The sequence below is a fragment of the Hemitrygon akajei genome, chromosome 21 (genome assembly GCF_048418815.1).
Source record: "Hemitrygon akajei chromosome 21, sHemAka1.3, whole genome shotgun sequence".
Lineage (NCBI taxonomy): Eukaryota > Metazoa > Chordata > Chondrichthyes > Myliobatiformes > Dasyatidae > Hemitrygon > Hemitrygon akajei.
This window is the reverse complement of record NC_133144.1, coordinates 19,101,045-19,125,588: the sequence shown is the minus strand read 5'-3', so window position 1 is coordinate 19,125,588 and position 24,544 is coordinate 19,101,045. Positions and strand designations below refer to the sequence as shown.

Here is a 24,544-nt window from a genome sequence, read left to right as displayed (position 1 = left end):
CGAAATATAGCCACTGTCTTGCCTTCTTTATAGCTGCATCGATATGTTGGGACCAGGTTAGATCCTCAGAGATTTTGACAATTAGGAACTTGAAGTTGCTCACTTTCTCTACTTCCGATCCCTCTATGAGGATTGGTTTGTGTTCACTCGTCTTGTCCTTCCTGAAATCCACAATCAGCTATTTCATCTTAACTGACATTGAATGCAAGGTTGTTGCTGTGGCACCACTCCACTAGTTGGCATATCTCACTCCTGTATGCCTTCTCATCTCCTTCTGAGATATGAGCATTTAAATGGAGATCTAAGGGTTGTGGGGCTAGAGGGGATATTGTCATGGGGTACTGTGAGACCATGGAAGAAGTTGAGAGCAAAAAAGAGAATTATCATATATGAATTCCATGTAGGTGATTGAGCACAGCACTGAAATAGATTTGGGATAAGAGATTGACCTTGTGTGCTCCAGAATACATTAGCACTTACTTAAAAATTGTATGATGAATTCTGCTCCACTGACAGAATCTTTTCTTCTCTTCTAGTGCTCGTCGCACCCAAGTCATTGATGATGAGTCTGATTACTTTGCGGCAGATACCAACCAATGGCTCTCCAAACAGGAACGAGAGGCATTACGCAAGAAAGAAGAAGAATTGAGAGAATTACGGCATGCGTCCCGTCGAACAAAGAAGATCACAATAGACTTTGCTGGAAGGCAAATCTTTGAGGAAGAAGGATCATTGGATCAGTACTATAGCAGGTTTGTTTGGGTTGGATAACACTGTTGAGAAAGAGCTTTTGGTGAGCAACTGCACTAGTAAACTGGAGTCAGGATAGCAGATGGAATCATTACGTTTCAGGGAGGTTATTTAGCACATTGAGTCTTTCCATGAAGGAAGTTAATGAACCAGATTGACTTTGTGGATATGGTAGATTGACAGGTCTGTTAATGTGCTGCAAGACATTACCTGACTTTGGTTAACACCAAGAGTTTAGTAAACGTGGCTTGCAAATTAGGAATATCTCTGGTTGTAGCTCACTTTGAAGGACTCTTTATCTCGCATTCTCGATATATATTGCTTATTTATTTATTTATTACTATTTCTTTCACATTGGTTATTTGCACACTGGTTGAACGCCCAAGTTGGTCTTTCATTGATTCTGTTATGGCTATTATTCTAAGAATTTATTGAGTATACCTGCAAGACAGTGAATCTCAGGACTGTATATGTACTTTGATAATTTACTTTGAATTCTGAATTGTGACAACAGCTGGACAGGAAGCAGCCAGATGTAAGTTATGTTGAGAGCTTTTGTTAAGGAATTTAGAGGTTAATCATGCTATCCACTCCTGACATCAGGCGGGTAACCCAACAGTATTATGGAAGGTTAAGATAAGGTTGGAATTGGCTAGGGTACCTTGTATCCCCACAACACTTAAGCAATCATTCTTTCCAGGCCAGAATAGAATGGAGAGTACTAATTAATCTGGGAAGGAATTGATGTCATGATAAAATTCTTGGTATCAACCACCAGTTGATTTATTTTCTTGTTTATGCATCCATGAGAGATCAGTAGCAAAACTGTGCTCCTGGAGCATTGAGATAGATTGTGCATGATTTCAGTGAACATCACAATTTATGCACCACAAAACTAAAAAGAATGAGTACATCTGTTCATTCCACCTCAGGTCAAATTTGCATAAGGTGAGGTTCAGTGAGGAACACATTTGTGGGCAATTCTCCTGGATTAATCACTGGACGGCCTTTATACAAATCTTCATCAATCTTTTAATTGAACTGTGAAGCAATGTTGGAAAACATTTTATTTATAACAATGTACCCATGAATGCACAAACTAATTGCAAGTTCAAAAGGATCTATAAAGAGTAATGTACTATTTGGTTGACTGATTGCAGAACATCTGGTTGCCTAACCAGACATTCTAACTGTTCGCTGGTTTACCAGATTACGTCCTTGAAGGGGATCAAAAGTAGCTGACTCACTCACGGTGTGTGATCTCTTGTTCAAATAAAAAGGAGAGCATTGAATTGACAGTAACATGCGTTTTAACCTCTGATGAGCTGAAGACCCATTGATTACACTACTTGTTACAGTGTGATGGGATTTAGACCTGATTCTTAGAGATTGCTTGGTACTTAGAGCATGTATTGATTTCAGTGACTGCAGGTCTGGGACAGTTACTCAATTTTAGACTGATAGTTTGAGATGATGTTATCTGTAATTCTTTCTCAGGAAGCTGAGCAATCATAATGACAGTTCTTGTTGTAACAGAGCGTGTATTTGCAGACTCCTGCTATTCATTCACAAGATACTGTGCAGTGGAATTGGTATCTGTTATGTTTCAGATAGGATTGAATAACACTACAATGCAAGTAAACAGCTGTAATTTGTTGCTATTTGTGAATACATTTTAGAAATCCTTGACCGGTAAAGCTGAGAGGCCTTTCTGCTTAATATGCCCAGGAGATTTTAGCTGTAAGTAATACAGAATTGAAACAAGCCCTTTGGCCCAACTGGTTCCCCCCCTGCTAAGTCTAATTGTCTACATTTGGCTCCTAACCCTGCAGGTACCTATTCAAATGCCTCTGAAATTTTACTATTGTACCTGCCTCGATCATTTCCTCTGGCAGCTCAGTCCAGGTACTTACTAAACATTATATTAGTCCCGACCCCTGCCCTTTCTTTGTGGTTTTTGGCACCCAGAATAACCCTGATGATCAAGCAAGGTCAATGATTTATTGAAAGAAAGAAAAATTTGCCTTTTTAAAACAAAGCAATCTTTTCTCGGCATTTCAAAGTGCTTTCCATCTTGTGAAATGATAATGAAATGTAATTGTGCGATTGGAAAACGCAGCAGGCAACTTGTGTACAGCAAGCTCCCAAATGTTGTAAAGATCAGTTTAGCCGTGTCTCCATGGGTCAAGCTTCTAAGAAAGGAGAGATCTCCAGAACTCGTACCACTCCAAAGACTATGGTTCTGGCTAGGTTACCTTGGAATCTAGGTCAAGGCCTTTAGCAGGAACATAAAGGTAATTTGCAGTGTGACATTTCATTGCCATCTATTGCAAACTGGTGATGTTTTTAAAATATTTGAATTTGTAGGGAAGAATTGGTTTTCTTCTATTACTGGGATGTAGCCCTTCCCACCTGAATTGTGATTCAATTTCAGACATTACTCTATTTTAGACAGTGCTCGTGATGGAGTTAATTGATCTTGTGTTACTGACTTCATGTTTGGGGTATTTTCAGTGCAGTATAAGTTACCCTTTGCTTTTCTTACAGATTGGATGATCTTGTAGAAGAAATGAAGTCTGGAACACAGAGTAATACCTCCTCTGACAAGTGGGACAAACAGAGTAGACAACAGCAGCATTTGAGTGAACTGGTCAACCCCAATATCATTCAGTCTCCTCCTGTTGTAAGTGTTAATGGTCTTTGATAGTATCTGTTATTGATTAATTTCTCTGATGGATGGATCAGCATGTTATTGAACATACATTAGAGCGTGGATCAATACAGCACAGGAACGGGCCCTTGATATGCCAAACAAATTAAACACCAAACTGAACAAATCCCTCTGCCTACATAATGTCCCTATCCCTACATTCACTCCCTGTCATTTTGATTCCTCAACCACTCCTGGCAACACATTCCAGGCACCTGCAACTCACAATGTAAAATAAATAAAGAAATTTCTCCGCACATCTTTGAATTTACCCCTTCTGACCTTAAATGCATATCTTTTATTATTAGACTTTTTGACCCTGAAAAAAAGATGCTGGCTCTCTACTCAAGGTACTCTCAACTTTATAAACTGATACGGAAAGCACTGAGATGTTGTAGAAGTTGTAGACAGATTTGATCAATCTGCAGAAATATAGAAGACTTGGTGCCTTCAGTGTAAGAATACACTTGCATGTCCAGGATCACTTTGAGTAGAATCATTGGTAGTGTTACGAAACCAGTAACTGGTTTCACTTACCAGCAAAGATAGATACGTCAGTTGAAGTCCAATGGTACTATTTTCAAAAGTTTTATTAATAAAGGGGCACAAAAATTAAGGTTAATACAAACATTCAGATAACATGCGTCAATACTCAATCTAAAACGCAGGTACATTAATAATCACTCAGAAATAAGCTCTTTCGTTGTCTAGGGTATTTAATACTGAGTCCAATTGGAAATATAAAGAGTCACTCTGAAGTCTGCAGGCTTTTCTCTTTTGGTTTCACGTGTTGGAGAGAGAGAGAGATAAAACGGAAAAACTTGCCGTTTACATCCGTGGAATCAGGGGAGCGATCTTCCCCGTTGTTAGTTAAAAGCGATCTTCCGTTGGTTCCAGCCACAAACCCCGCATTCGGAATTTAACGCACGTGGCTTATTTCAAAATGGCTTCCCGTTCCCACGGGAAGCGTTATCGTGCTTCTTGATGTCTCCTTGGTGCGTCTGAGGGTCGTCCTCTTTCAGACCCTTCTTTATACTGCCTCACGGGATCTCAGGTGTCAATCAGGTTGCAGGTGATGCAATCTCTCTCTCAACCAGCCCACTTTGCCCGAGGGCTTTACAATGTCCCTGCGAGTTGGCACGTCTGCAGTTCCCAGGTGTCTCCTGAGAACAATGCCACAGTCTCCAGCTTTTGTCCCAGTGGAATGCGGTATCCAGCACGTCGCTGTCTTTCCATTTCCTGTGTCCATTCAGCCTGTCTCTCTCTCTCTCTTGCTCTCACAAAGGAGGGGGCCGGTATCATAACAGTAGATTCATAGAATGAAACTATTCACCTCATCATGGCTATCTCTTTCCCAGTCGCCCTGTATTTTCTCCACTTGATTAGCCAATAAAGCTTTATGAAGATGTAAAGGGTAGAGAAGATCAGATGGTTATCTTTGGAAAAGGAATGTGGCAGAGGAATGTATCAGCATTTTGCTGAAATTGAATATATCAAAAAAGAGCTACTACACTGATTCAAAAGTAAAGAAAAAAGCTAAGAGGACATACTAAGTCTGAAAGGATTTAGATGGACTAATTGAGTGGATAAAACAAAGTCAGATGCATTGTAATTAAGTAAAATGTGAGGTTATCTGCTTCCATAGGACAAAGAGAATACAGTATTATTGAAATCATCTTAAAGCATTAAATATTGCTATATAAAAAGTTAAAGGTCTTTTTATAAAACTCTCAAAGTTAGCATGCTGATGTAGCACATAACAAAGGTGGCAAATGAAATGTTAGCTTTTATTGCAAGGAGAATGTGGTAAAAAAAAATAGGGAAGTTGTGCTGCAACTCAGGAGAGCTCCAGAGTACTATGGACAGTTTCTGTCCCCTAGTTCAAGGGAGACACACTTGCAGGCAGTCCTGGAAAAGTACCTGTAATAGCTGGAATGTGAATCTGTGGGTTCTCCTAAAGCATGCAGTGAGGCGCCCATGGCATGGACCCTTTGAGGAGCCAGTGAGGCAGGAACTAAGATGCAGAAAATTCTACAGGGTTAGAAGTTTTACTTTATATTTGAAGGATTATTCTGATCAAGAATCTGACTGAATTTAGTTTTCTTTTCTTTATCTACATTGTTGCAGCATCTTCTCATCAAGCTTTCCCTGACTCATACCACGTTGAACTAAAACTTAAAACTAGATTCTTTTATTATTTGTTTTTGCCCTTTAAGAATAAGCTCACGAAGTTAGTATGCTGGTGCAGCAAATAACTCAAGGTGGCAAATTAAGTGTTGACCTTGTTGCAAGCAGAATGGAATGTATGAGTAGGGAAATCTGTTGTAACTCTGGAGGGTTCCAGGATATTACTTACAGTTTCTGTCCGCTTAGTTAAGGAAGGAAAGCTTGTTTGTTTATTTATAATTATATAGTGCAGAATAAACCCTTCTGGCCTTTGAACCATGTCGCCCAGCAATCCGCCAGTTTAATCCTAGCCTAATTATGGGCCAATTTACAATGACCAATTAACCTATGTCTTTGGACTGCGGGAGGAAACTGGAGCACCAGGAGGAAACCCACGCGATCACAGGGAGAATGTGCAAACTCCTTACAGGCAATGGCGGGAATTGGATCTGGGCCACTGGTACTGTAAAAGCATTGTGCTAACCACTATGCTACTGTGCCACCCCAAACTTGCCTTAGAGGTAGTGAGTGAGGCTTCAATTATTGATTTCTAGGATTGATTGAGCAGTAGGTGATACGATGGCCTTTACTCCATTAATCATAACTCCAGCCCTAGTGAGATTATACAGCAGAAAGTTTGTTTGGTTTCTGTACCTAAGGAAGCGTATATGTGATTGAGGGAATAAAACAAAAGTTTACAAGATTGATTCCTAGGCTTGGCAAGGTCTGTCCCATAAGGAGAGATTAAGCAGGTTATGTATATGCATTTGAGCTGAGCAGAATGGGAATCGACCTCATTAAAACATACAAAATTCTTACGGAGTTTGACAGGGTAGATGCAGGAATGATGTTTCTGCTGTGGTGCCTACAGGTAGGAGCTACATCTTAAAAATAGGAGGTTGGCCATTCAGGATAGAGATAAACGACAAGTTCTTCACCCAGAGAATACTGAATCATTGCAATTCTCTACCTAAGAAGGATTGTGGAGATTCAGTCACTGGGTATGTTTAAGACTGAGACAGGTTAAAGAATTGTGGATTAGTGGAAGAACATGTAACTGAGCTAAAAGGACAGCTATGATCTTATTGATTGACTGAGTGGCTGAATGGCCTGCTTGGTCTTATCTCCTTAGAGGTGTAAGCTGTATTTATTTAGTGTTTTAATACCCCGAGAACTGGTTAATTTCTGGAGAAAGGCATTGAGGGGGAATTGAGCTTTATAGTGATCAGAACTCAAACAGGGGGAAATGAAATTATTTTAAAAGACTGAACAGTGACAGATTTTTTTCTACTAATTGCTGAAGCTCCATTTATGGCTTCCACAGGCTTAAGAATGGTAAATTGATGCAATGAGTAGAACTTTTAGTTACAACAGGGATCTAATTACTTTGCATCATGCTTGAATTCCATATCCTACATGACTGTATCTGTTCTCACCAGTGGGTGGAAGTGACTGGTACAGGTTCTCAACGGAGAGGGATTGACAGCCACGTGGAGAGCAGAGGCAACACGATGGGCTGTGAGAGGTCTCGACTGCGGATCCAAGACCGAGAGTTGCTGGAGATATCTGATGATGGAATGTGCCTCAGTATGCATCAGCCATGGGCTTCACTGCTTATTAGAGGAATCAAAAAGTAAGTAAAGTACAATGGATTTCACAGACTGTAACTATTCATTAGACGATGTATGACCTTGATGTTGCTACTTACTGAAATGTAAATAATTTTGTGCGGGGAGGTTGAAATTCAATGGAATTCTCCAAGACAGTGCTGAAGAATGATTTTGCTGTTTTACTCAAAATCCTGTAAGTAAGATGGTAAGTAACAACCTGGGGTCGTCCTGAGTTACAATGCCAAGCAGTAGTGTTTACTGTATTTCTCACATATGGGCTGAGGCTGCCCATGTCCTCCTCCCGAGATATTCATGTTTGAGCACCTTCAGAATGAGGCTGACCACACAGCAAAGCCCTAAGTGTAGTAAATGCTACATTCCTGTCCAGTGGATGAATATTACTTTAAATGCTTTAATTGCCAACACATGCAAGTTTTATTTTTTTGTTTTTGCTAACTTGCATGTATTTCTATTTAAGTACAATTCAGGACATCTTTACAGATACATTGATGCACTAAGGATGTTATCAATTACAGTCTGGTGAAGCTGGATAGTTCTTAAGGAAGAGCAACTGAAAGGGAAATTTAGCAGAGGCGTAATGTGTTTTTAGATAGTAGGTAGAAACTGTTCTGAGTTGCAAAATGGTCCGTTTCTTGAGCACAAGTTGTTGAGAGAAACAGATAATGAGGGAAGCACATGCAGTTTGTGACTTGTGGTCTGATAGGTGCTGCCTGAGAGGGGAGTGGAAGCAGGTTCAACAGTAACTTCCAAGAGAATTGGATAAATTCTTTGAGGGAAAGTAAATTGCAAAGCTATGGGGAATTTACAGGTAAGTGGGAGTTATTGGAGAGACTTGCAATTAGCATTCACAAGTGCATTATTTTAACTTCCTTTGAGAGAAGCCCAGAAGATAAGTGGTATGAAAGATATTAATTTAAAGCAGGTGAGAGTGTAGCCATCTTAACTTGATGGTAAATCTGTCGAATAATTGGACTTGCATAACTAGAGAAGAGAACAGCATGTCGCTGTGTAGAACTACGAGTAACAGTCTTGTTTGTTATGTTTCTCAGTTATTGACAGTAAAAGATTAGTTCACTAACTGTCTTCTGTAATCCTCCAGCAAATGTTACACTTGCTTTATTCATTTTGTTAAGTAATGATTTGAAATTTATGCTGAAAAGCTGGCTTTTCCAAAGATGTGTGAAGGTTTCTGACTCCCAGTGAAGTATAGGCAACACTCGAAAACGTTGCTCTCTCATGGAGTCCAGTGGAAAAGTGAGATGTCCTGCTGATTACCCAGCATTTACACTGTGGAGTTTGCCTGCTTTACTGTGCCAAGTTGGACTTGACACAGAGACAGTGAACCCATTTGTGATAATGAACAAGAAGAACTACTGAGGGAGAATAGTAAATAAACATTTTAAATTTATTGGTTAAATTAAATGGTTAATTTGAGTTTTTTTCTAGTACTCTTTTAGTGTTTTGAATTCTGTTTCTTTGATAATTTAGAAGAAATGACAGTCTTTGACTGTCGGAGATGTTCTTAAACATTCAATCCTTGGAAACTTTGGCATTTGATAAGCAAGAGTTTCATGATGTAACCCGTGTCAAAGCAATAGTATCAGCAGAGCTCATCACGAAACTGGGCAGTTCAGGGTATTGCCAATCTGCTTGGAGCAAACTTAGGTGAGGAAGTTTATGCCAGAGCACCCATTCCAGTTAAGTGTAGGTGTGTTAGGCTGCAAGCACCTTTGTGGAAATTTTGAGCTGTTAGTTCTGTTTCCTCAGTTCTGAGTTTTTGTGCATTATGTTTGGCTTCCCCAATATTTAATGTACCTTCCCTACAACAGTTTGTTCATTTCACTGTTAATCAGCCAGCCTTTGGTTCTGAGTCCACTCTATGGGTCCCTAATTTTATTGTTTCAGGTGCCATATCCTGAGCTAAGCCATCAGGTAGGTGTAAAAGATCCTGTATAAGTAATGGAAGGGAAATAGGAGAATTCTTCCTTATATTTACATTAGCATATAATCCTCAACAACAAAAAAATAGATTTTTAAAAATTCCTTGGAAGCTTGCTGTACCTATTTTGACTTCTCTGTTTGCATACACTCCAAGAGTAATGGCACCTTGGAAGTGCCACCCATCAAATGTTTCAACATACGGAGTTGTGAAAGCTGTTCGTCACATTTTTAATGTTTTCCTCTTTATTGCTGATATTTTTCCAGTCACTGCCAGCCTGAAGGTTCACATGTAGGGTATTTGGTTTGGCATTTTTCGTTGTCTTTATGTATATTTGTGCTGGTGTTCTCAGGGTGGAGGGCAGGACCTGGTACACATCCCACCGAGGTCGGCTGTGGATTGCGGCAGCTGCAAAAAGACCTTCACCACAGGAAGTGACAGCAGTTGAAGCAACATACAGGACAATGTATGGCAGAGGTAAACCAATTCATCAACATTGTTCATTCACACCTCTTCTGCCTACAGTTTTGTTGCAGTATTCGTTTGCCTTTCTAAGGCCTGTTCCATCTTGGGTGTTTGGCCAAAATGTCAAATGAGCAAAGCAGGTCTAGGACGGAGAGCTACAGTATTATTAAGAACAATTTATGGCTGCAGACTTCCAGGTTACCCCTAACACATTTTCAAAATGAAGGTGTTTAGCTATGCTGCCGCCATAACACAGCAGAGGCTGGACAGCAGTCCAAAAACTGCTTCTTGTGAGAGGTTTTACATTTGTAGGTATCCAGCCAATTCTTATTTCAGAACGACAATGCTTGACTGACCTCGTTAAAGGTGTGTAGGATTCATTCATTTAAAGGGTGTGATGTTTGGTTAAGTGCAGTGAATCTGTTCCATGGAGGTCTTGAAAAGAGATGCTTGGGTGTAGCTAGAGGAATTGGCTGTTGGTGATGGGGTCAACTGAGAAGTAGAGTTATGTGATACACAACCTGGAAACTTAGAGTTTGTGTTTTTGAACATCAAGTGAAAGGTGTAAAAGAAGAGGAACTGATAAAAATCCTGAATTGTCCGCAACTAGAATGGTGTGTGGCTATGCTTAGAGATCTCTGAAGGGTTGTGTATCACACTAAAGAGTTCATGTGAAAGAGGTCCATCACGTTGTCAATCTGTTGGTGATTTTGGGACAGGAAATAGATGTTTATTGTCAGCCCTATCAAATCCCATCAGGATCAGTTTTATTGTTACCGATGTTATTCCAGAATTTTTTTTGTTTTGTGGCAGTAATACAGTGAGGGTAAAAATAAGTTACAATAAAAAATAAATAGTGTGAAAGACGAATAGCATGTAGTATTCATGGATCATTCAGAAATATGATGGTAGAGGAGAAGAAGCTGTTCCTAAAACATTAAATGTGCATCTTCGGGCACTTGTACCGCCCCCTGATCATAGTAATGCGAAGAAGGCAAATCTGCATGTTGAGGATCCTTAATGATTGATGCTGCCTTCCTGAGGCATCACATTTTGAAGATTTTCTCAAAGATGGGGAGGCTTGTGCCCATGATGGAGCTGGCTGAATCTATAACCCTCTAAAGTCCCTACAATCCTGTGCTTTGGAGCCTTCATACCAGATGGGTGATGTAATCAGTCAGAATGTTTTCCATGCATATCTTCAGAAATTCGTGAGTGCCTGGTAACATACCAATTCACATTAAACTCCTAATGAAATATAGCCACTGGTGTGACTTCTTCATAATTACAACAAAATGTTGAACCCAGGAGAGATATTCAGGGATATTGGCACCTAGGAACTTAAAACTGCTCAGGTTTTCATCCGCTGACCTCTCAATTAAGATTGACGTGTGTTCTCCTGACTTCCCCTTCCTGAAGTTCTACAATCAGTTCCTTGGTCTTACTGACATTGAGATCTTGATTGTGTTGTGACACCATTCAACCAGCCAATCTGTTTAGTATCTTAAGGTCTTCTGATGCTTCATAGCCAGTGCGGTCCCTTTAAATTTTGTAGACGAAAAGTAATTATCAGTTTCCGGTAAGCAGTACTTGCCCTACTTTTAAGAGATGGTGGGTAAAGTGAGTTGAGGTGTTTATGCTCTGCAGGTACTGCTGTTTGTTAACACGGACATTGGGTTGGAGCAAGAAAATAACTGTTGTGTAGATGAGAATTGAGAAGAGTTTAATTTCTTTTCCTGCTGCCTTAGCTATTCAGTGACTGTGCTGGAACCAGATTATAACTGACAACCTTATTTAACAGCAAAATGCTTTAATAGATGAAGGATGGCAGTGAAGTTAATTGACTTTTGAAAGAGATAACTGCACACAAAGATCTTGTGTTTTGTCAGCAGTTCTTGTCAGTGTTTGGAAGGTCCTTGTAGCGCGTGGAGATAAATGACTTTTCCAGGAGCTTAATCAGTTCATTGATTCGCCATTAACAATAATTCAAAGTTATCACACTCCAGAGAGGAATTTGCTCAATTGCACAATGTCTCAGCAAATATTGGAAAACTTAAGAGTTTAGATTTAGTGAACTCATTTGCTGTTCAATGTTGGTCACTTAATTTAGGTTAAGGCATCAATGCCAATATGAGTGAGTCCAGTGCTGTCAAGGCAAAAGTCCATACCTCCCTGTAAGTGGCAGCAGAAGTAAATAGACTGGTAAATAAGGGGTAAAGCAAGCTTGTCTTCATTGCTAAGGGCATGGAGTATAAGACTCATGTTACAACTATAAAACTTTGGGTAAGCTGCACTGGAAGGACTGTGTGCAGTGCTGGTCTCCCCATTACTGGATGAATGTGGAGGCTTTGGAGAGGGTTGGGAAGAGTTTTACCAGGATGCTGCCTGGATTAGAGGGTATTTTTAGCTACAAGAAGTAATTAGACAAATCAGATTGTTTTCTCTGGAATTCTGGCGGCTCAAGAGAGACCTGATTAAAAGTTTATAAAATTATGAGGCATAGAGAGGGAGCATATGTCAAATACAAGATGGCATAGCTTTAAGCTGATGAGAGTGGTGTATAAAGGGATGTGCAGGGCAAGTTTTTGTACACAGAGTGTGGGTGCCTGGAACACACTGCCTGGGGTGGTGGTGGAAATAAATGTGATACTGGCATTCAAGAGGCAATTGATAGGTTCATGAATATGATATGGATTATGTGTAGGCTGAAGGGATTAACTTGGCATTGTGTTTGGCACAGACTTTGTGTTTCTCTGCTGTACTGTTCGTTCTATGTTCTGTCAGAATTACTATCTTTCAGGCAATAAATTCTTTCAACATTTTGCATGCTACTATACTTGAGGAGATGTTGGATTGTGTAGCAGGAGAGAGAGTTCAAAAGAAATGAGTTGGGGTAGTCGGGATATTCTGCATGCCAGTTTCTGAGGAGACGTTGAATTGTGCATAATTAAGCACTTGGCAAGGTTTAAGTGGAGGGGCCATTGTGTATGTGGGTCCGTGTTAGAGTGGGGAGTACAGGCTTTGATTTATAGTGGCTTTGACGAGGAGAGGTGAAGGCTGAAGGTAGATTTTTGGTTTACTTTTTCTTTTCTCTCTCTCTTTCTCTCCCTCTTTCTCTCTCTCCCTTTCTCTCTTTTTTTTTCATTCTTCACAGTTAGAACAGTGAGGATACCAGGCAGGATAATGGAATGCTCCTTTTGTGGGATGTGGGAAGGCAAGGAGAGGTCCAGTGTCTCTGACAGCTACACCTGCAACAAGTGCATCCAGCTTTCAGACCATGTTAAGGAATTGCAGCTGGAATTGGATGCGCTCCGGATCATTTGAGAGGCTGAGGGGTTGATTGACAGGGCATACAGGGAGCTAGTCACACCCAAGGTGCAAGACACATGTAACTGGGTGACCATCAGGAGGGGGAAAGGGGATAGGCAGTCGGTGCAGAGTTTCCCTGTGGCCATTCCATATAACAATTACAGCACGGAAACAGGCCATCTCAGCCCTTCTAGTCCGTGCTGACGCTTACACTCACCTAGTCCCACTGGCCCGCACTCAGCCCATAACCCTCCATTCCTTTCCTGTCCATATACCTATCCAATTTTGCTTTAAATGACAATACCGAACCTGCCTCTACCACTTCTACTGGAAGCTCATTCCACACAGCTGCAACTTCCTGAGTAAAGAAATTCCCCCTCGTGTTACCCTTGAACTTTTGCCCCCTAACTCTCAAATCAGCAACAGGTTCCCCTCAACAACAGGTTTGGATTCTGTTGGGGACGTGACCGAGCAGAGGAAAGCCACGGCAGTCAGGTAGAGTCTAGCTTTGTGGCTCAGAAGGGACGAAGGGAGAAAAGGCAAGCTGTGGTGATAGTGAGGGCAGAAATAGGAAGATCGTACAGTTTAACGTGTGGCTAAAGAGTTGGTACAGGAGGGAGAGCTTCAGATTTTGGGATCATAGGGCTCTGTTCCGTGGAATATGGGACCTTTTGCAGAAGGGATGACTTGCACCTGAAGGGAGGGGGACTAATATCCTAACAGGAAGGTTTGCTAGTGCTGCACCTGGTGTTTATACTAGAGTTGCAGGAGGATGGGAGCCAGAGTACCAGATCAGATAATGGAGTGGTTTGGGGAAAGATGTTAGGTATTAATATTGAAGTAGTAAAATGGATTCAACAGTGGCTAGATGGGAGATGCCAGAGAGTAGTGATGGATAACTTTTTGTCAGGTTGGAGGCCGGTGACTAGTGGTGTGCCTCAGGGATCCGTATTGGGTCCAATGTTGTTTGTCATATACATTAATGATCTGGATGATGGGGTGGTAAATTGGATTTGTAAGTTTGCAGATGATACTAAGGTAGGAGGCATTGTGGGTAATGTAGTAGGTTTTCAAAGCTTGCAGAGAGATTTAGGCCAGTTAGAAGAGTGGGCTGAACGATGGCAGATGGAGTTTAATGCTGATAAGTGTGAGGTGCTACATTTTGGTAGGAATAATCCAAATAGGACATAAATGGTAAATGTATGAAGAATGCAGTAGAACAGAGTGATCTAGGAATAATGGTGCATAGTTCCCTGAAGGTGGAATCTCATGTGGATAGGGTGGTGAAGAAAGCTTTTGGTAAGCTGGCCTTTATAAATCAGAGCATTGAGTATAGGAGTTGGGATGTAATGTTAAAATTGTACAAGACGTTGGTAAGGCTGAATTTGGAGTATTGTGTACAGTTCTGGTCACCGAATTATAGGAAGGATATCAACAAAATAGAGAGAATACAGAGAAGATTTACTAGAATGTTACCTGGGTTTTAGCACCTAAGTTACAGGGAAAGGTTGAACAAGTTAGGTCTTTATTCTTTAGAGCGTAGAAGGTTGAGGGGGGACTTGATAGAAGTATTTAAAATAATGAGGACGATAGATCGAGTTGACGTGGATAGGCTTTTTCCATTGAGAGTAGGGGAGATTCAAACAAGAGGACATTATTTGAGAGTTAAGGGGCAAAAATTTAAGGGTAACGCGAGGGGGAATTTCTTTACTCAGAGAGTGGTAGCTGTGTGGAATGAGCTTCCAGTAGAAGTTGTAGAGGCAGGTTCAGTATTGTCATTTAAATTAAAATTGGATAGGTATATGGATAGGAAAGGAATGGAGGGTTATGGGCTGAGTGCGGGCCAGTGGGACTAGGTGAGTGTAAGCGTCAGCACGGACTAGAAGGGCCGAGATGGCCTGTTTCTGTGCTGTAGTTGTTATATGGTTATATATGTTGATAAGCCTACATACAATTCAGGAATCAGAAGGTTAAGCATGGTCAGACTAATGTTCTGAGTTGTGTATATTTCAATGCAATGATTATTGTAGGAAAAGTGGATGAGCTTAGGGCATGGATCAACAGGTGGAATTATGACATTGTATCCATTAATGAGACGTGGTTGCAGGAGGTGTAGGACTGGTAGCTCAGTGTTCAGGGGTTCTGTTGATAGAGGGGGAGGGGTGACATTACTAGGTAGGAAAAATGTCACAACAGTGTTTAGACAGAACAGACTGGAGAGTTGGTCTATTGAGGCTAGATGAGTGGAGCTGAGGAAGAAGAAAGGGAGGTACAGTGAGAGTTCAAGTGATTGCTAATTAGCACTCTGTGCCTTGAAGAAATGTTTCCCATTGGCCAAAGAAAGCAGATACTGAAGATATAATCATGTTTAAAACTGTTGCATTGAAGGACAACTTTGAACTATCAAAGATCAAATTACTGTGCTAATATATACAGTGCAGGTCTATATTTAAGTCATTGCCCATAGAATTGATCAGATGAGAGCAAATAGATGGTACATTAAAGATTTTTTTTGGCCTAGATTTTCACATGAGCATACTAATAAGATGAGGTTATTTCTGCTCTTCCTAGCATTCAGTTATAATAGCTACTTATTCCTTTCTGAGCCATATTCAAACTTCCTTACTCCTTGTTTGGAGACATAAGAAGCTGCAGATGCTGGAATCTGGAGCAGCACACAAGATGCTGGAGGAACTCAGTAGGTCAGGTAGCATCTGTGGAGGGAAGTGGACAGCACTAATGAAGGGTCTCGTCCCTAAATATTAACACTCTTTTTCCCTCCATAAATGCTGCTTGACCGACTGAATTCCTCCAGCTTCATTGTGCGTTGACTCCACATTTTCTTGTTTCCAAGCTGGTCTTTCTACCAGTACCATGTCCCATCAGCGTAGACAAGGGCAGTACTTTTTTGAGAGCTGGGATCCATTGAAAATTGGGTTTGGGAGCTTGGAGCCAAGTTTGTAAGCAAGAACCAGGAGTAGGCTTCAATTCCCTAATCAGTCCCTCAACCCTTTACTGTTGTGCAGTGCTTTGAATCCATTTGCCCTATATACATTGATTTCTCTATCTTCCACAAAACAATCCCTCAGACTTGAACCTCCCCAATTATCAACCATTCACAGCCCCATCAAAGCCAACACATTCTTCCAGTAATGGGGAGACTAGAACTTTACACGTTACCCAAGTGAACCCTAACTAAAGATTTATACAGTTGCAACATGAATCTTGTACTCCATACCCGTAGCAATGAAGGCAGGGGATGACAAGAGGTGTGGAATTCCAGAGATTTGCAAGCTTCTCATGTCATTAAGTGCCTTCCCCTTATCCTAGGCATGTCCCATTGTACCAGACTCAACAACTATCAGAAACAGCTTCTCTTTCAACTTTGACAGCCCCTTTCAGAATGCTTCATGTTTCAATGAGATCACCTGTCATTCATATAAACTTCAGTGTATGTGGGGTATTATTGCTCAGACTTTCCTTGTAGCAATCCCAGCACTCCTTTCTACACTACTTTGAAGACAAGTTTGTCCCTACTTTGATAGGAAGATCGAAACTGCACGTGTTATTTCAGATGAGATTTCACCAATGCCCTCTCAAGATTCACCAAGACTTAATTGCTCTCCACATCCCTTGTATCTGTGTTTTGTGTTGCAGTACAGATGTCCTGTTGTATGTACACTGAGAGTTTCTTACCATTTAAAAGAAAATCCATGTTGCAATGTTCTTGAACTCCACTGCAAAGTAATGAACGCCCTTCTTGCCCTTTCATGGATATACAGAAGGATTGGCTGGAAGATTTACTGTCTCTAGTGATGATTAGATTCATAAATTACATTTATTAAATAAAAGCTGCACTGGTAATAGTGCCTGAACTTGATTTTGTTTTCACAGATATTGAATTTCCCAAGGACTACCCAACTGGCTGTTTGTTGGGCTGTGTGGATCTGATAGACTGTGTATCTCAAGAGCAGTACCATGAACAGGTAAGCAAACTTCTGGAAACTACAGGCCTTTACTCAAGTGTGATTTATAGTGAATGGTCTTGGTAAAAGTGTAACTGAAGGTGGAATGGTTGGCTTGATTGTGAATGGTGGTGCAAATAATTTATCCTGTTTTACCTTCTGTACGTCAGTCAGATCTGATCAGACTGCTTCATCATGTTTTTTCACCTTTAAAAGCAAAATGATTTGTTTTCAGTTTATATAATACATCCATGACAAAGCTTCTCAGAAGATTTTAGTTTCATTATGGGTTTCTTCGGGCTGTATAGAAAGGATTCATTGTATATGAACCCACTGATTATTCAGGCAAACGACAATGTAAGGTGATTGCTGTATGATGAAAGGCCATATGCCACCCCTTGAGCATGGCATTAATGGACAAATGATATGTGTACTCTTATGAAGATTTTGAGCAACAAATTAAACATCATGCGAAGTGCTGAAATAAGTCCAGTTGAAAGAGATGAAAGATCAAAAGTTATCAGGCACTTCTTGTTGCCTCCAAACAAACAACAACTTGCTTCTAATGAAGTGAAAATATCCCTATCTTGTTTCATATTACCACTGTGGTACAAATCATTCCAAGTATACAGCACAAATCTCACAGTGAGGTACTGAAGTGAATTTGTACCAATATTTATCTTGTGTGATTTTAGAGTCCTTAGCACTAGACCTCTCAGAATGCTTCGTTATTTGATGGTCTTTGTTTATATTCCCGCCAGTTCATGCTTTCAGGCCTGGAACTTTGTACATGTAATCTTTACCTATGCCATTAAACTGAGGTTCAGTCTGTCCCTTGATCCTACAGCAATTGTCTGAAGATGATCATGGGGGCACTTGTCAGAATTTTAACCAATATTTACTCCTCAGACACCAACATTTATATTAAAGATAAACATGGAGCCCTAAATGGCTTGAGATCTCTTTTTGTAGCCTATCCTATTAAATGCTAAAAGGACACGCTAGGACTTTTTTTCTGTTGGAGTGTAGGAGGCAGTCCAAGGAAGTGTATAAAATCATAGATAGGGTGAACGCACTCAGTCTTTTTCGCAGGGTTGGGGAATCAAGAGCTAGAGGGCACAGATTTAAGGAGAGATGGGAAAGATTTCATAGGAACTTCAGGAGCAGCTGTCTTTCTCCCACACAGTGAGCTGCTAGAGGCAGTTAAAATAAAGGCAATTAGACAAGTGTAGGGATGGGAAAAGTTTTGAAGGCATGGGCCAAATGCAGACAAATAGGACTAGCTTGGTTTGGCATCCTAGTCAGTATGGACCAGTTGGGCTGAAGGGCCTGTTTCCAGATAGTAATGCAAAGAACTGGACTATCAATTGAAAGACTGGTATTCAAATCCCTGTATAACAGGTGTAGAATTTAAATTCAGCTGGAATTCAGTGTCAAACAAAACTAGGCTTAATAATGGTAACCAGAAAACAACTGGATGTTTGATTCACTGTTGGCTCTTGGAAAGATGCTGCTACTGCATGAAACATTGCATTAAACAGTATGCAATTGACAGAGTGATGCATTAGTTCGGATGGAGAATCTCATCTGATCATGGATGTAGGTGAATAATGAAACAAATAATATGAGGAGGTTGTACCAAGAACTTGCTCAAGATGGCGCCAGTGATCATTGACAACATTCTGTGGGCTGCAGAAAATTGTTCCAAAAGTTCTTTTAAATATACTTCTTTTGAATTACTCTCACTGCAGCCTTCAGCATGTAACTTCTCTTTAAGCAATGGACTTTAAATCAATTAAATGATCTTCACATCTCACAATCGACTGAAGAACTTGGCAGATCAGACAGACACAGGACCTGAGGGCAAGCCTGCTCTATTGAAGAGAACTGAGAGTCTGTTACATTGCATGTTTGATTGAAATGCAGCTTTCTCTGGGTACACCAGATACAGCAATCAAACCTGAAAGCTTCTCAATTTACAGAATGAACCGAACTGCTGAGTCCAGCAAGGCTAAAGGAGGAGGTGGGTGTTTTATGATAAACTGTCGTCAGTGCTCCGACGTGGTGGTTTTGTCAAACTCGTGTTCCGCTGACCTTGAACACCTAACAGTCAAATGCTGTCCATTCTATTTACCTAGGGCATATATGTCAAACTGGCCCGCGGGCCAAATCCGGCCCGCGGTGGAATTATCTTTGGCCCGCGAGATAATATCTAATTACTATTAAAGCTGGCCCCAGTAATCGAAGCGCCTATGGCGTATGATATGGCTAATGCTGAGTTTATTCAGGTACCAGGTTTTCAGGGTTTTTAGTGTTTATTCGGCAGTCTTGTTCGGCAGTCTTCTTCATAAGAAACGGAATTTGTAAAGTGAAACACTTTGTAGTTATAGCAGAGACTGAGACACATGAGAGCAGGCTGAAAAAACGGAGGCAACGAAAGCTGCGTTCGCACGCGTCCGACTGATCCGGCCCGCATGAAGCTGCATTTTGCTCAATCCGGCCCGTGACCTAAAATGAGTTTGACACCCTTGACCTAGGGAGTTCTCCGTGATCTTGACCGCAGTTTACATACCACCAGCAGTGACTATAATCAAGCACTTGTGAGACGGGATGCCATCTCTAAACAGTCCATCCCAAAGCATTTCAAATCATACTTGGAGAATTCAACCAGGCTTGTTTGAAGAAAGCCCTGCCCAATAACCGGCAGCATATAACCTGTAGCACTATAGGTCCCTATGTACTAGACCACTGCTATACTAAGATAAGGAATGCCTCTCGTTCCTTGCCTAGAACGTATTTTGGTAAATCTGATCACTTGCCTGTCCTCCTCCTACCTGCATACAGGCAAAGGCTAAAGAGCAAAACTGCAGAGATTAAGACAACAAAGAGGTGGTCGTGGGAAGCAGAAGGGCAGCTATGGGGTTGCTGCAAGTCAGTGGACTGGGCCGTGTTCAAGGACTAATCAGGAGATCTAAATGAATACACCATGGTTATAACAGACTTTACTAAAACAGCTGTAGATGATGGTGTCTGCCCCCTAAATCATTCAGTCTTCCCAAATCAGAAGCCCTGGATGAACCATGAGATTCAAAATCTGCTGAGAGCCAGATCAGAGGCATTCAAGTATGGTAACAAAGAACGTTAAACCAGGTCCATGTACAATCTCCAGAAAGCCATCTCTCGGGTGAAGTGGAAATTCTGGACCAAACTTGAATCAGTGAAGGGTCCCCAACAGTTGTGGCAGGGCTTAAATTCTGTCATGTCTTCCAAAGTTAAACCAAGTGAAATGGGAGACTTCAGGGCTTTATGATGCTTCCTCTATGTTCTGACAGTCAAAGCGAGCAGAAAAGTTATCTGGAAGTGAGCTCCCGTGTCCCCTAGTGATCCTATGATTTCAGTCTCTGAAGCCAACATGCAAGGGTGAACTCACAAAAAGCATCTGGCCTGGACAGATAACCTGGCCACATGCTAAAGACCTGTGCTGATCAACTGGCTAGCGTATTCATCGAGAGCTTTAACCTCTCGCTTCAGCGAGACCTGCTCGCCTGCTTCAAACAGGCCTCTATTGTACCTGTGCTCGAAAAAGAGCGTGGTGACCTGCCTCAATGACTACTGCCCAGTAGCACTTACATCAACAGTGATGAAATGATTTGAGGGTTTGGTGATGAGGCATATCAACTCCTGCCCGAGAAGCAACTTAGATCTGCTCCAGTTTGCCTACAGGAGCAACAGGACCACAGCAAATGCTATCTCATTAGCTTTTCACTCAACCTTGGAACATCTGGACAGCAAAGATGCATACATCAGGATGCTCTTTATCGAATACTAACATCCCCTCAAAATTAATCACCTAGCTCCAGGACCTTGGCCATAATACCTCCTTGTGCAATTGGATCCTCGATTTCCTCATTTGTAGACACTAGTCAGTTCAAATCTCTTCCACGATTTCCATCAGCACAGGTACACTACAAGGCTGTGTGCTTAGCCCCCTGCTCCAACGGTTTTACATTTATGACTGTGTGGCTAAGCATAGCTCAAGGCCATATTTAAGTTTGCTGATGACACCACTGTCATCAAAAGTGGTGATAAATCAGCATATAGGAGGAAGATTGAAAATCTGGCTGAGTGGTGTCATAACAACAACCTCTCACTCAATGTCAGCAAGACAAAGGAACTGATTATAGACTTCAGGGGGAGGAAACCAGAGGTCCATGAGCCAGTCCTCATTGGAGGATCAGAGATGGAGAGGGTAGCAACTTTAAATTCCTAGGTGTTACTACGAGTGGAGATTGATATGTTCATGGCCTAAGGTAGAAGGAGTCAATTTTAGAAAATCTAGCACATTTATTTTTCAACATAGTCCCCTCCTACATTTACACACTTAGTCCAGCGGTCGTGGAGCATACGGATCTTGGACTTCCAGAAAGTGTCCACAGATGTGTGATTGATAAGTTTGTGGCCTAATGTAGAAGGAGATGAGTTATACAGCTCTCGTTACATGCACGTGCAGGTCAACTCTTTGAGTGATTATGCAGACAGTTTGAAGTTAATAACTCATCTTCTACCTTAGGCCATGAACCTATCAGTCACTCCTGATGAGTTATTAACTTCAACCTTTCTGTGTGTTTGTAATTTTACAGATGATACAAAGATTGGTGGATAATGTGGAGATTTGTCATAGGTTGCAATGGGACATTGACCGAATGTGGAGCTGGACTGAGAAATGGCAACTGGAGTCCAGCTGGGAAAAGTGTTAAGTGATTCACTTTGGAAGGTGGAATTTGAAGGCGGAATAGAGGGCTAATAGCAGGATTATTAACAATGTGGAGAAACAGAGGGATTTTGGAGTTCATATCTGTAAATCCCGCAAAGTTTCAGTGCAAGTTGTTAGGGTGTTTGGGAAGGTGTATGGTGTATTAGCCTTCATTGGTCAAGGGATTGAGTTCAAGCATTGTGACGTAATGTTACAGCTCTGTAAGGCCTTGGTTAGACTGTACTTGGAGTATTGTGTTTAGTTCTGGTCACCTCAGTTTTGAAAGGACTGAGACTTCAGAGAGGTTTACCAGGACGCTGCCTAGACTGGAGTGCATATCTTGAGGGTGGGTTGCATGAGCTAGGGATTTTCTCTTTGGAGTGAAGGAGGATGAGAGGTGATTTGACAGAGGTGTACAAGATAAGAGGCACAGATCAAATAGATGACTAGAGACTTTTTCCCAGGTTGGAAATGACCAATATGAGGGGGCATAATTTTAAGATGATTGGAAGAAAGTATAGGGAGTTGTCAGAGGTAGGTTTTTTTAATACACAGAAAGTGGTGAGTGCATGGAACACACTGCCGGGGGTGGTGGTTGAGGCAGATACGTTAGGGACATTTAAGAAGTTCTTAGATAGACACGTAGATTTGCAGAAAAATAGCGTGGTATGTAGGTGAGAAGGGTTGAATTGATCAGAGTAGGTTAAAGGGCTGGCACAACATTATGGGCTGAAAGGCCTACACTGTGCTGTACAGTGATTCTTGTGAACCTCTGACCCATGTTCATTCACAAGTGGAAGAATGATCAAGATCTTGTGTTCCGACATCAGGAAGGTGTGCATTGTCTCACACTGCCGGGCATCTCCTGTGGAAGAGTCTGTGCTTCCCACTTAGGACTCATTAATCACCGTGAATGCCACAGAACTGGATTGAAAGCAAGTCATCCTCGATCCTGAGGGAGTGCTGAGCAGAGATACATAAAAGGATTTTCATTACCCAAGGGGCATTTTATTCTGAAGCACTATAGTTACTGGGTAACACACAAGTGTACTCTTTTCACAGCCACCTTTTACTGAGCAAAAGGCATCAATAATTTCCTTTGTGAGCAAAACTCAGCCATGTTCCAAGTCATTGACAGCCTAAACTAGTGGAATGATTTCTGCCTTGAGTGTGAATAACTAGGTCCAACAGAACCAACCTCTCTGTAATTCACTGCTAATTGATATTGATGCACAATCTCCTATCATTATTGGAAGTTACTATGTTCACCCACAAACCTTTTGGAACAAATGTTCTCCAACTAAGAGGCAAGATAACACTGAATAGAGGGCAGTTTGTAACTGGATCACGCTGTTAAGGAAGAGACACTTAGCTTTTCATCTAGGATAACCACAAGAAAGGTTTACAATAATTACATCAGCATCATTTCATTAGTTTTGAGGCATTGTTCATTTTATCTAACTTTATCGGTTATTCAGTTAACTAATATAATAATGATTTAATCCGCACTTATATTTTTTCCTAATCAGATCTGATGCCTCTGGGGGAAAAACACAGATGTTCCTCAGCATCCAGTAAAGAAATGCATCTCAGGGCAATAATTTGAAGGGTCACAAAAAGCTGTAAAAGTAGAACCACAAAGGGTAGAGGAACTTCTGTTTTATTTTTTAAAATAATAAGGCTCTTAATGGAGGAGAAGAGAGTTGGAGGGGAATTTAGAAAACAGGCTTGGAGTAAACTCCTGAAAGTGAAAATGAAGAGTAGAGGTGCATTTGCAATAATCTTCTTAAAAAAACCTCTCTCATGCCATGGTAATTTTGAGTAAGGATTATCATTTATTGCTAAATTAGTAATGATAATTATGGATTTTTTAAGGGAAAAGGATGAGTCCTGTTGATTATTTATGTGTATTCATTGCTTTACTATCAATGAAAGTATAAGAGATAGATTGAAATAAATTAAGCATTTTAGGAAACCTGTTTAAAAACGATTAATATTAATCTTAAAAAAGACTTCGAGGTGTGGGAGGAAATCTCTTCACACCATCATTAAAAAAAAGCTGCACCTGTAGTTTCATTTTAAAGTCTATAGTCTTTCTTACCTCTTCTCATGGTGATATTGCACTCTGACATTTGTTACACAGACAGTGAGTACCTTCTCATACTTTGTCTGACTGACTATTCTTCATTGCATGAACCTGTGCCATACAGTGGCATGCAAAAGTTTGGGCACCCCCTGGTCAAAACTGAATAGCTAAGCAAGTAAAAGATGACCTGATTATCAAAAGGCATGAAGTTAAAGATGACACATTACTTTAATATTTTAAGCAAGATTACTTTTATTCCATCTTTTACAGTTTCAAATTAACAAAAAAGGAAAAGGGCCCGAAGCAAAAGTTTGGGCACCCTGCATGGTCAGTACTTAGTAACACCCCCTTTGGCAAGTATCACAGCTTGTAAATGCGTTCTGTAGCCAGCTAAGAGTCTTTCAATTCTTGTTTGGGGAATTTTTGCCCATTCTTCCTTGCAAAAAGCTTCGTGAGATTCTTGGGCCGTCTTGCATGCTCTGCTCTTTTGAGGTCTATCCACAGATTTTCGATGATGTTTAGGTCGGGGGACTGTAAGGGCCACGGCAAAACCTTCAGCTTGCACCTCTTGAGGTAATCCATTGTGGATTTTGAGGTGTGTTTAGGATCATTATCCTGTTGTAGAAGCCATCCTCTTTTCATCTTCAGCTTTTTTACATACGGTGTGATGTTTGCTTCCAGAAATTGCTGGTATTTAATTGAATTCATTCTTCCTTCTACCAGTGAAATGTTTCCCGTGCCACTGGCTGCAACACAAGCCCAAAGTATGA

The 24,544-nt window shown here is 41.0% G+C and overlaps 1 protein-coding gene across 1 annotated transcript in view; it reads left to right on the top strand.

Annotated features, from left to right (window-relative positions):
• Positions 1–24,544, top strand: part of trip4 (thyroid hormone receptor interactor 4) — a 112,521-nt gene that overhangs the window by 32,852 nt on the left and 55,125 nt on the right. Inside the window, exons 7-11 of the mRNA XM_073024930.1 lie at positions 537–752; positions 3,298–3,433; positions 7,066–7,259; positions 9,549–9,673; positions 16,865–16,956. Coding sequence (XP_072881031.1) covers positions 537–752; positions 3,298–3,433; positions 7,066–7,259; positions 9,549–9,673; positions 16,865–16,956 — 763 coding nt within the window. The remainder of the gene's footprint in view (positions 1–536; positions 753–3,297; positions 3,434–7,065; positions 7,260–9,548; positions 9,674–16,864; positions 16,957–24,544) is intronic.